This window comes from Rhinolophus sinicus, chromosome 3 (assembly GCF_057876585.1).
Source record: "Rhinolophus sinicus isolate RSI-liver-muscle chromosome 3, RSI-T2T, whole genome shotgun sequence".
In the NCBI taxonomy this organism is placed as follows: domain Eukaryota; kingdom Metazoa; phylum Chordata; class Mammalia; order Chiroptera; family Rhinolophidae; genus Rhinolophus; species Rhinolophus sinicus.
The window spans coordinates 64,722,654-64,734,892 of record NC_142503.1 but is presented as its reverse complement, the minus strand read 5'-3'; the positions used below and the strand labels follow the sequence as shown (position 1 = coordinate 64,734,892).

Below are 12,239 nucleotides of genomic sequence, written 5' to 3'. Positions count from 1 at the left end.
AATGTTTGGTAATATCATATGCTACGGCAGGCCTTCCACCAATCACCAGCCCGCAATTAATTTAAAGCAGAAAAGGATGGAGCAAATCTTCCCAAATTCATTGTGATATTCATTTTACATTTCTCATGGCTGGGGTCTATTTATTTCTGGACAAGAGGTTGGGGAAGGAAACAAACTTGTCCCCAAACAAGGAACTTCTGGGTCTTTGAAACATAACTGAAATGAAGAGGCCAGTGCATAATTTGACGTGGGTGCTGAAAAACCTGAGGGTAACATTAGGGATAACTATGTTGGGCTAGGAAAACAGTATGAAGCAAAAGTTGAAGTTGGTGAGGAAGGCAGAAATATGTCCCAAATGTCAGGAGATAATATAATGAGTATAAAGTAAATAATGTGGCTTTCAATTGCAATGCTACTATATGATAAGAGGAAAAACCATGGTTTGGAAGCAACTCTTCAGTAGTGAGAACTGATCTCTCAAACAGAACTCAGAGAGTAAGGAAGGTATACCTTCTGGCCAAAGGGTTAACAGCTAGAAAATAGCAGTTTTCAGATAAGGCAAGGAAGCAGAAAGAGTATGTGGAAAAGACCCAATGTGGGGTACTTATTCCAGGGTCTATAAAACTTTGAAACTTGTGGGTGCTATTTTGCATATATGCAGTTTTTCTGGGGAATACGTCCAGAACTTTCATCAATTTTTCAAATGTGTCTGTGATGTAAACATTGAGAACTTTATCTCAATCAGCGTAACAAACTCAAATGCTTATGAGGTTGCACAGTGAGCGAGCACGCGATGCAGGCTAGCTTCTGGCACTGCTCTGAAGCCTAACTTGTACCTAACTACACCGCTTGTTAGAATATTTGCAGGCACGACAAAATCCAAACAGCAAGCTGGAAGGGTGGTAGGCAGCCCCTGGCAACCAGCTTGTATCATTTACTCCAGAGGACCATGGCCCTACAGGACAGGAGGATGCACAGGGCAAAGGATAGGAAAAAATCATGACTGGGAGGTGGGAAAACTGCAAAAGCATACACACAGAAAAAGATGGTTTAAGAAAAAACAAAAAAATCAAATAATGAAAATACAGTAATATACATTGACTCAGATAAGACAATTCCTACAACATAGGAATGGAGATGAAGGCATAGAATAAAAATGGTTATGCATGGCCACACGAAACTTCTCAGCAAGTAAGACTAGTACTTCCATTTCTTGACTTTTATTTCTGTGCTCTATTCATAAATATTTATATTTTAAGCTCGATCTCCTCTCTCTTAAATAATTATCCTTGGTACCACAGCTTATTTATATACTTGACAAAAATATAAATAGGAGAACTACTCTCTTCTTACTTTAAGAGCTAAATAAAATATCCAGGTCACACACCTCATTAAAACTATCCCACAGGTCATCACTTTGAATGGATCCATAGCTATGATTACGCAGGTACAGGACAATAGCACGTTGAAATACATCTTCACCAAGGTAAGTTTTCAGCATCAACAAGAGAGAAGCTCCCTATTAAAAAAGACAAGTGAGAAAGAGAGGACAATATTAGAATACAATAGGTTTATAGAATTGAGAATCGAAAATTCAAAATATACCCATTCTAATAAGCAAGTATTTTCATATATAGAGCCTAGCTATAACACACTGTTATTTAGTCTAGTTAGTATAGTATAATGAGATGTGGGCTATGTTCAAAATTGTCTTAAAAATTATTTTAAGGGGTTTGACAAAGAATTAATGGAGTAGATTCCCAAGTGAACTTATTTTCCTATGAGCCATTTTGTGTGCTCTATAAGTTACTCGCTGTTTCAGTGTTAGTGTTTAAAAGCTAAGTGTTTACAAATATATTTTTAATAAAAAAAAACACGCCAAATTTTCCGTGGCATCCCCGCCCCTATCCCCAATGCTTAGAATACCAGTTGAATTCATGGGTAAACCGTGGCAGATAATAAATTAGCAGGGCTCTCAAAAGTCTCTCTGCTAGGGAATACATTCATTTCTAATTTTAGTATATCATGTTGCTGAAGTAATTAAGATCTCTCTTCTTCCTGCAGAGTCAATTTAAATATGTTTGGAACTAATGAATGTACAGGGCAGTAAGTATACACTAATAATTTAGAAACAGGCATGCAACTATTGAGGCCACACTCTATTCACTAATGTACATGTCATCATTTCCAGTCTTAAAACAACCACCTCCTCCATAAAGCCTTCCCTGATTCAAGGCAGAAATTGTATTTCTCCATCTTCAAAAGCAATTTGTCTCACTTCTTATACCTGCCATGTATACCGGGGGTGTCAAAGAATTGTATACAAGTGGACACTTTGGTCAACATTGCTCAAGCAGTAGTTTGCCGTAATCAAAACTGTCTAGACACTGATGGCAACCACTCTGAGCACCTCTTGTAATTGCAGAAGTCAAACATGACTTGTAATCATCTTTTGTTATTGGTATATATTGACTATTACAATTTTAATAGTTTTTTCCTTTCTTAAATGTGTATACATTTTTTTGGCACGCTCTGTATATATATTTCCTTTTCTAGACTGTATGCTAGTTAAGGGAAAAACTGAAAAACTCAACTCCAATGACTAAAACAATGCCTAGCACACGGCAGACACTCAAATGATTTTTGAATGAATTTCACCTCTGATAAAAATGCAGCCATGTTAAGTCGTCAAGATTACCATACACGTATAACTGAATTTAATACCTACTGCTCTCTTATTTCTATATCATACCTCACAGTGTTACTTGTGCTATATATTAGTACTCATTCTTTTCCCAACAGTTCCCCTTCTCTTCTGCCATCACCAGCGTTCCCTCTCTACTGTAACATTCCCATTAACAAACAAAAACTATGTAATCCTCATTTTAAACAAATAAGACATGCCCTTCCTTTCCTTAGTCCCATGCCTCCTCCAGTTTTTCCCTTTGTAGTCAACTCCTTAAAAGAGTCGCCTGCACTGGCCATCTCCATTTGCTCTCTTTCCGTTTTCTCTTGAGCCATCTTCCAACCATCACTCCACTGGAAATGCTCCTTTCAAAGTCATTTCAAGGTGAACTGCATGGCGTCAAGCTACTATCACTTCTCAGGCTCATCCTATCAACCTACTAGTAAGCGGCATTTAGGATAGTAAATCACCCACTCCTCCTTGAAAGTCTTTCTGTACTTGGCCTTGGGATACCACTCTTGTTCTCCCCCTATTCACTGGCCATCCCTCTCAGTCTCTTCTGCTGGATTCCCTCCACTTTCCCAAGGAATGAACTTTGAAATCCCCTGGCATTGAATCTTCAGACCTCTTCTCTTTAAATTTTCTTCCTAATTGATCTCCTAAACTCAAGGGGTTTTAAATGGCTCCCAAGTTTTATATTAATATATCTAACCAGGCTTCCCCTCTGAATTCCAGACTCATATCCAACTGCCTGCTTGGTAGTATTTCCATTTCCCCTCTCAAACTTACCCCCAAACGAACTTTTTATTATCCTCTCCAAAACCTATTCCTCCAATAGTCTTCATTGCAGCAAATAACAATTCCATTTTCCCAGTAGTTCAGGCAAAAATCTTGAAGTCAACCTTGACTACGCTCTTACATTTCACACCTAATCCATTAGCAAATTCACCTGGATTAACCTTTACAATATACCACAGCTCATCACTTTCACTACTACCACCCTAGTCCAGCCTCCATTCTCTTACCACTGGTCTATTACAACCACCTCCTAACTAGTCATTTTGACTCCAGGTGATGTTGAAGGCTAAGTGACGATCTTTTAAAAAATACGTCATACTCTGATATTTCCCTACTCAAATGGCTTTTCCTTCCACTTAGCATAAAATCAAGGTCCTTACTATGTCCTACTAGACCCCACAATGAGCTGGCTCCCTATAATCCCTCTGACTACATCGACTACTTTCCCTTCTGCTTATTCCACTCCAGACACATGGCTCGCTGTCTATTTATTCATTCATTTGTATAGTATCTGTCTCTATCTCTGAACCCGGAAATGGAAGCTCCATGGCAGAAGCGACACAGTCCACCTTGTGCCCTAATGTATCCCCAGCACCTAGTAGGACAATGCCAGGTGCATGGTTGGTACTTGTAAGATTTGCTAAGTGAATGAATTCTCACAAAACAACCTGTGCATCAGAATTAGGCTTGAAGATTATGAAAACCAAATAGAATATGTCTGTTACACACATTTCCCTACTGGCACTTACTTCTTCTTACACACAACATTGGTAAATTATCCAGTGCTCTACTTTTCTCAGGTATGTGAAATACTTGCCAGATTCCCAAATCTGAGTAAGTAGTTACCATACTGACAGGGGTTAGGCATGCTGTGGAGACCACATGATCAGAAGACACTGAATTATGGGTTTAGAGGGTGGGGGTCGGAGGAAGACAGAGCTCTGTGACAACAAATCCTGAAATAACTTTTGTTTACAAGAACAGAACCACAAGTTTTAAAATGTTCTTTATTGACAGGTCCAGAATGGGCTTTAAAAATCACAGCAGACGCTCTAACTGGGATATATTTAATATAGTTAATTGAACTCCTAATTTCGTTACTGGTTAACAGTATTAGCATTCTCTCCGCCAGTCAGGCTTGCAGCTGCAAAACATTCCTGCCTCCTCCTTTCCCTGTCTTACCCAGTCACTTTAAGTACTGCTCTCTATCCAGAGTGTTTCTACAACACCCTTTTCCTTCCACTCTCACAGCCACTCCTAATTTCAACCTTTAACACTTCATGTTTGGACTTCAGCAGCTATTTGCCGACTTTGGGTCTCTCTTCAGTTAAATCCATTTTACAAACTCAAACAAATTAATTTTCTTAAATGGTAACTTTAATCAAGTCATTCCCCTGTTAGAAACTTTTCTAAAGCTTCGCATCGCTTACAGAAAAAAGCCAGATTCCTGATGGCCTTGAGTACCTTCTACCATTGAGCCCAGCCTATCTTTCTCATCCTTCCCCAACTCCACATTCAGCTTCCACTGGACGCAAACACTTACTCCCTAGGCAAAAATGCCTTGCCCATCAGTATTCCTGACTTTTTCGTCGCACACCTCCTTGTCCCATTCCTGCTCTACTTTACTCTTCCCATTCCTCTTCACCTATATTCTTTTTATTATTTAACTCATTTCAATTTCCATTTTCCTCCAAACAATTTCTCTTCAGAATCCCAGGCCAAAATACTTTGTACCATGCACTCAGCACACGTTATTTCTTATTGCTTCACAAGTACCCACCACCTAAACTTTGAGTTTCTTGATGACAAGGACTGTACCTCACAGGTTTTGTGTGTTTTCTTCTCTAACACAGGAATTCAATTTATTAGTCAATTAATCTGAGAGCCAGAGTGAGGAGGCAAAGAAGGCATAACATTCACCCCTCCCTCCCAACGCAAATGTAAGCGGCGTGATATCTCTGCTCTTCTGACCTCTGGTAATCCCGATCAGGTTTCTAGCTTTCTGGTTTTGCTTCACCTCCAAACCTGGGGTGTGTGTTTCTGATGCTGCGATCTAATCTTCAATTCCTAAAATCTGTTTTTGCTTACTTGTTTCAGCAATTCTGACTTTGGTAAACACCTCAATCCTGAATGACACAGCCAAGGGGTTACTTAGAACCCTCCCTGGACATACCGGTATTTGATCTGTAGATCTAAAGAACGAACCAATTTCAAAAGATATATTGCTGTAAGATCTAGTTAACTGCCCTGAATACCGGTCAGAGAACTTAAACGAGAGACGGAGGAAGAATAACCCAGAAAAAGAGAAGACCAAGATTTAAACAGAAGCAAACATCTTAAAGTATAACATGATACCTGAAAATAATATTCATTTTATCTTTAAAATAATCAAAATCATACAGCTTGCTCACATATGAAATTAATTTGAAACCTACTCCAGGTACTTTTTGTGTTCATTGTAATACCTTAAAATATGAAAGAGAATCAAACATTTCTTCAATCTGTTCTGAAGATTGAACAGATGATAATGATATTGGATGAGATGAATTCAAGGAATCTTTCTTCATGGTTTTAAATCGAGCATCTAGGAAATCTTCATACTAGCAAAAAATGAAACAGATTAGGAAATCATGAACAGTATCAAAGGCAAGTATAGTAATTATTTATATGAATTAGGCAAATTACTGCTAATGTCATTATAAAAAAAATAACCAGCCTCACTACACTTCAGAAAATAGCCTTTGAAAAGATAGAAAGAGTGTGGCATTCATGTGTAGTCTTTAAATTTGAAAATAAAATTATAACCTCCTGGCCATGTGAAAAACAAACAGTGTTTCCTAAACAACAGCATAAGGATGAATTAAGAATCTATTGCTAAAGCAACCAAATGACAAATCCTGATTTTCAAGTTGAATATTCTAAAAGGATTAGTGTGTGTGTGTGTGTGTGTGTGTGTGTGTGTGTGTGTATGTATGTATATATATATATATATTGGATTTGTGTGTATTTTTAAAATAAAATGTGAAATTAATAAAAGCTGGGCCTTAAGCTGATTTCTTATATATAGTCCATCTTTTCTATTAAAATATACATTTCCTTTAACTGAGGTTCATTTGAAATGAAATATAACTCTTAAACAGAAAGAATTCTTTGAAAGCTCAGCAGATGAGCTCCCCTAGAGTACATATTGGAAGATTTTAAACATTCTGGGCACCACCAAGTGGTGAAACTGTATATCTCAGTGTTTAATTAAAACACTGATTTAAAGTACCTTGTTTAGACTTGTAACTAAAAATGAGTTCCTTCTACCACTTGAAATTTTTTAACATGCCCTATACAAAAATTTCAGATTGAAAGCTCTAAGGGTACTCCTGTTTTGAAGTAGTCTTGGTTCATATATCCAGGAAGTTTAATAGAAAGTCACAGAATTTTAGAGCTGAAAGGGATCTGTATGCTTTCCCACCTATTGTTTGAATTACTTGGCAATATCTGTCATATCATTGCCTAGTGTGTCCAAGTATCTCTAAAGACAGGAAACATTTCCAGAGAGTCTAATAACATAGAGACCATATTATTATGCTCTCTGTAACAGAATGGTGTCCCAAGTCTTTGAAAAGGGAAAAATATGGTTTGTACCTAAAAAGGGCAAATCACTTGTCTATTATCAACCTATATGTATCACTGTTACAAGACTGATCACAGTGATAATAGAGACAGCAATGCAACAAAGAATCTTTTTTTTCCTTTATGCACAGGATAAAAAGTTTTATTTTGCAAAAACGCTTTTCAAATTTATTTAAATTCCTTCAAGCAGAAGGGTCACATCTATTAAAAATAAAATGTAGCCAATCAATTTAAAATGTTCATAAAATGTTAATACCAAATGTAAAATAATTTCACATACTTTCAGCTTTCAATAAAATATATCAGTAAATAAAAGCATAATTTTCACTGTCAAATCTCCAGAGGTATAGATATCAGTAACAGGGGCCCATTTTATTGTATCTTTCTAGAAACATTTTCATTACTTCAAATGTATAGAAAATACAAGGCGAGTGTGATGACACTATTTTCTCCCCCCTAGCATTCATAGTAGGCCTAATAAACACTGTACTTACACTATAGAGCTCTTCAAATATTTTTTCCAAAGAGAAATACTCCATGAAAGTAGCAAAACCTTCATTTAGCCACAGATCGTTCCACCACTGCATGGTTACGAGATTACCAAACCACTGTGGGAAAAAACAAATGCCTAACCAATACAATATTTACAGTCTCAAGAAATGTCTAATGATTGAACTGTTAGATTAATTAACTATAACTAGATTACAACGACTTAAAATACAGTTATTATAGTTAAATTATATTCACATTAAAGACTTACAAAAGCTGTATAAATTTACTTTAAAAGTAAAACAAAAATTTTAACATTTCACCTCAACTAAATGGGGAAAAAAGCAAGACAATTAGCATATTTATCAATTTAACACACGTTATCTACTAGGCACACACAAAAAAGGTTTTTAGACACCTCATTAAAAATGAGATTTCCAAAATAAATAAATAATGAGATTTCCTAGATAATGAATTCGTCTACCTTCTAATATCAAGTTAGGAAGATTATTTTCCATTGTATCTACAACCATCCATGACAACTGAAAAATAAATTTCCATGTGAGATTTGTCTATAGTCAGAGAGCCCATACTTCACATTTCTCCTCAGTTACCCAAGTTGAGGACAGTATGTACATAATTCAAATAGCAGTCAAACAACATTCCTTAAGAAAGTTGGCACATATATAAATAAATGAAATCAGAAAAATCTGAAATGTGTTCTTCTGTGAGGTAGTAAGTAGAAGGCAAAAATGATAGGGGACTCTTCTAAAAAATGCATCTCAAAAATCCCTGAAATAAAGAGTGGTAATAGAGTATGCTATTTAGTCAGTGTGTCCTCGGGCTTGTCTCAAACCAGCAGCAAAACAATTAAGCGACTAGATACTGAAACAACACTTCTGAGAATTACAAGAGCATACGTTTCAAAGGTATTACTTTAAAACCTGTTTCAGACAAGATGATTTGGAAGTCCTACAGAAGTACAGAGCGGTGGCCCCCAAGTTGCGATGGGCGGCCCCAGAAGTAACAGACCTAGAGGAGATCCCTAAAAGACACCTTGTCTACATGCCTAACACTCTGATAGTAAATAAGGACGCGCTTCATGTGCCAGCTTGTCATGAAGTCTTCACAAGGGCTACAGAGTCATACTCAGATTGAGTTTCAGATAGGGAGTCCACTGCCCAGGGCATGTCCCACCCTTGCCATGTCCTCCCACCCTCATGCATCCCAAACCATACCCAACACTGGTAGCACCTCATCGAGGGCATAGGAGAAACAAGGTATTGGGGGGAGACAGTGGGACGTTCACACACCCATGTCATTTTCTTTCTTTTTTTTTCTGGGTCATACAGAGAGTACCCTCCCTCTCTCCAATGAATGGAAGATCCAGTTCTAGCAGGAGAGGAAAAAATAAATCAATCTTGTCCTGACAACTACAATCCAAGAGTTGTGAGAGTGCAACTTAGAAAAAAGATTTTTCCGCCATAAAGTTATACCAAGCAGACGCTATTTGTAAGAGGCAATATAGCTGTATATTAGTGTGTGTGTGTGGGGGGGGACACAGAGAGAGAGAGAGAGATCTTGAGATGTGGTTCTTCAAGGTCCCATGCTGCCACTTATCAGCTGTGTGACTTGGAGGAAGTTATTTATTTAACCTGAGTCTCAGTTTGACATCTGTAAAATGGGATTATCACCCACGTTAGAGCAGTTATGAAAAGCAAGATAATAGATGTGAAAACACTTTATAAACTTCAAAGTCCTATACAAACATTAGATAGCATTTTCATCTGAAAATCGTTCATGTTAAAAAAAGCATCATTTTATTATGAAAGAAAGAATACAAAGGTGAATTATTATTAGCATCCAAATCTACTCTAATAAACTAGGACATGAAATAGACCACAGGTTCGACACAGAACATACAGCCCTGGTTGCTCATACCTGATGGGCCAGCTCATGAGCAATGATTTTAGTAACCAGTTTTCTGTCCCCCACTGAAGAAGTGTCATTGTCATACAGAAGTGTCTCTTCTCGGAAGGTGAGCAAACCCCAGTTTTCCATCGCTCCTGCTTCAAAGTCAGGAATAGCCACCAAATCTGGACATAACAGGAAAAAAGAGATCAACTTTTCCTCATCTAAGGCACTCCCTGGTAAACCAAAATATTTCACCCGTGGTTTTATTGCTGTGGATCACGAGGCAGTGTGTTCATTTGACGCTCCTAAGGAAGGAAAGTGTCCTTATGCTGGCCCTGTCTGCTGCTCACTGGGCCATCTGCGGAGGAAGACCTGATCACAGCCCTGCGGTGTCACTGTTCTTTGTCCCTCACCAAAAGGAAGAGATACCGAACTCCTGCAAAATGTACAGGGCCAACTCTCTCCTACCTAGGACCAGCTCCATGGTGAACAACACATGCTTTCCTAAGCATCTATTACTTGGTTTTTACTATTTGAATCAGCCTTTTATTATTATTATTAGTTTCAGGTGTCCAAACAATGTAATAGTTAGACATTTACATCCCTCACAAAGTGATAACTCCCCTGCCTCAATCTATTGTCCCACTGACATTGTACATAGCTGTTACAATTCCATCGACTATTCTGTATGCTGTATTCCATATCCCATGACCATATATATATATATATATGGTCATGGGATATGGAATATATATATATGGAATGACCATATATATATATATATATATATATATATATATATCTTAGATTATAGTTGACATACAATATTACTCAGTTTCAGCTTCGGGTGTACAGTGCAGTGGGGTCAGGCATCTACACCGTCCATGAAGTAGTCTCTCTAATAAGGAATTTCTTAGTAAGTTAGAATTAGTCACACTCCAGACTGGGCCCTAAGCAAATTCTCACTTACACAGCATCTTTGTAACAGCCCCATAAACTTCTAAGTGTTTTAAGTTCCACGTTCAGATACATTCATGAAATCTAAATAATCTTAACAAATACAAATAATTTTTCAAACATAAACAGTGTTCCTTGGTTTTCTTTTACAATAACTCTGGCAGGAGTTTTTTCTAAAACCCATTCGTGAAATGAATCTAAGTTACAGTGGTAACAAAAATAGAGGTACTGTTTCATTCTTACCCAATTTCTTAAGTGGGTATTGAATTTCAAAGTAGTTTTCATAAAACTCAAGAAGCTTCACAGTTGTTTCCAAGGCATGATGAACTTGACCAATCTTTTCTGGTACAGCATATATAGAAACCTACAAGGAAACATTATGTATGTTGTAGGAACAGGCATAATTAAAATGTCATGATATTCAAGTGGACACTGCCAGAATTAGCGTACGTGAGACGTGCATAAAGTTGTGCGATTTTTCAGGACAGAAACTCTTGCTTATAGTTCTTTTAGCCCCCACAGTTGAACAAGTCACTTCCACATATACAACAATGTCAAACAAACAAACAAAAAACTTGATAATTCCTTTTTTCTTTTTAAGTTAACATAACACCCAAAATCAACAATGTTGGCTCATATTATAGCAACTTATAATCATTTGCCCATTTAATTTTACGATACTCTTCACTTGTCTCTATTACCTACAGTTGCCCTTTCTTGACTGTGAGCTATGAAGACTGTGAATTATTTGAAGGACAAAACCAAATTTTCATCCTTATAACACCTATCACAGTGCCTGGCATTGAGCAGGCCTTCAATACAGAAGAATCACATCCTAAAAGGGAGTTAGTTCTGAAGTAAACACGTAAGGCAGAAATTGAACATTTGTTGAATTACCCTGGAATAACCTAGTAGAGACCACTACATTCTCTTTCAGTAAGGTGGTACAGGTAGTTTCCCTTCCAGCTTTGGGACAGCTTACTTTTTACCAGTTGTCGGCCTGTTTTTATGGACCATGTTGTATAAAAAATAACTATGCCCAGGAGACTGAAACACTCAGTGAACGGCATAAAGTAACTAAAAGCAACTTACAGGTATGATAACTTGCTACCATTGCCCATTCACTCCAGGGCACGTGTTCTCTCAGGGAGAAGGCAGATGCAGTCACCCACTATTTAAATGTTATTCTTTCTCTCTTTTGCTAAGTGCATAAGGTAAACATATAACATGTGACTAACTGTAAATGTCTTATTCAATAAGTATCAAAAGGCAAATTTTAAGCAATCACGTTAAAAGCAATGGGTTTTAAAAAGCAATTTTTTTTTTTTGATTGAGAAAAAAGCCCTGTATACTCACCTGGAAGATGGGATATGGATAAGACATAGCAGAAAATAAAAACAGCAAAATAAAGGTATCAATAGGTGGGAAATGGAGACTTATTGAATAATTAATCATTTAGACAAAATACATTTGTGGACTCTAACTCTAAATTAACTTTAGTTTCCCATTTAAGACTGAAAAACTGTCAACAATTTCTAAGAGGTCAAGTGCATTCCAGCCATAATTGCCTTTATGTGGGGCTTTAGTCTATAGAACATATGCATTAATCACAGAAACATGGAGGAAACATGGCATAAAAATTAAATGTAAAGAAAAAATTTTTCAGTAAATAAACAGTAAAATTAAATGTACAGGCTCTGAGTTAGAGTGCCAGGTTCAAATTTTAGTTAGTTGTGTGACCTTGAGCAGATTGGTTAATCTGTCTCCTTCT

General features: G+C 37.1%; 1 protein-coding gene across 2 annotated transcripts in view; it reads right to left on the bottom strand.

The window, feature by feature from the left end:
- LNPEP (leucyl and cystinyl aminopeptidase) overlaps positions 1-12,239 on the bottom strand; it is an 80,634-nt gene that overhangs the window by 23,117 nt on the left and 45,278 nt on the right. For both annotated transcript variants that reach the window (XM_088796646.1, XM_088796647.1), the window contains exons 5-9: positions 10,712-10,832; positions 9,539-9,693; positions 7,603-7,716; positions 5,950-6,084; positions 1,388-1,519 (exon numbers count right to left, since the gene is read on the bottom strand). In XM_088796646.1, the coding sequence (XP_088652772.1) occupies positions 1,388-1,519; positions 5,950-6,084; positions 7,603-7,716; positions 9,539-9,693; positions 10,712-10,832 (657 nt within the window). The remainder of the gene's footprint in view (positions 1-1,387; positions 1,520-5,949; positions 6,085-7,602; positions 7,717-9,538; positions 9,694-10,711; positions 10,833-12,239) is intronic.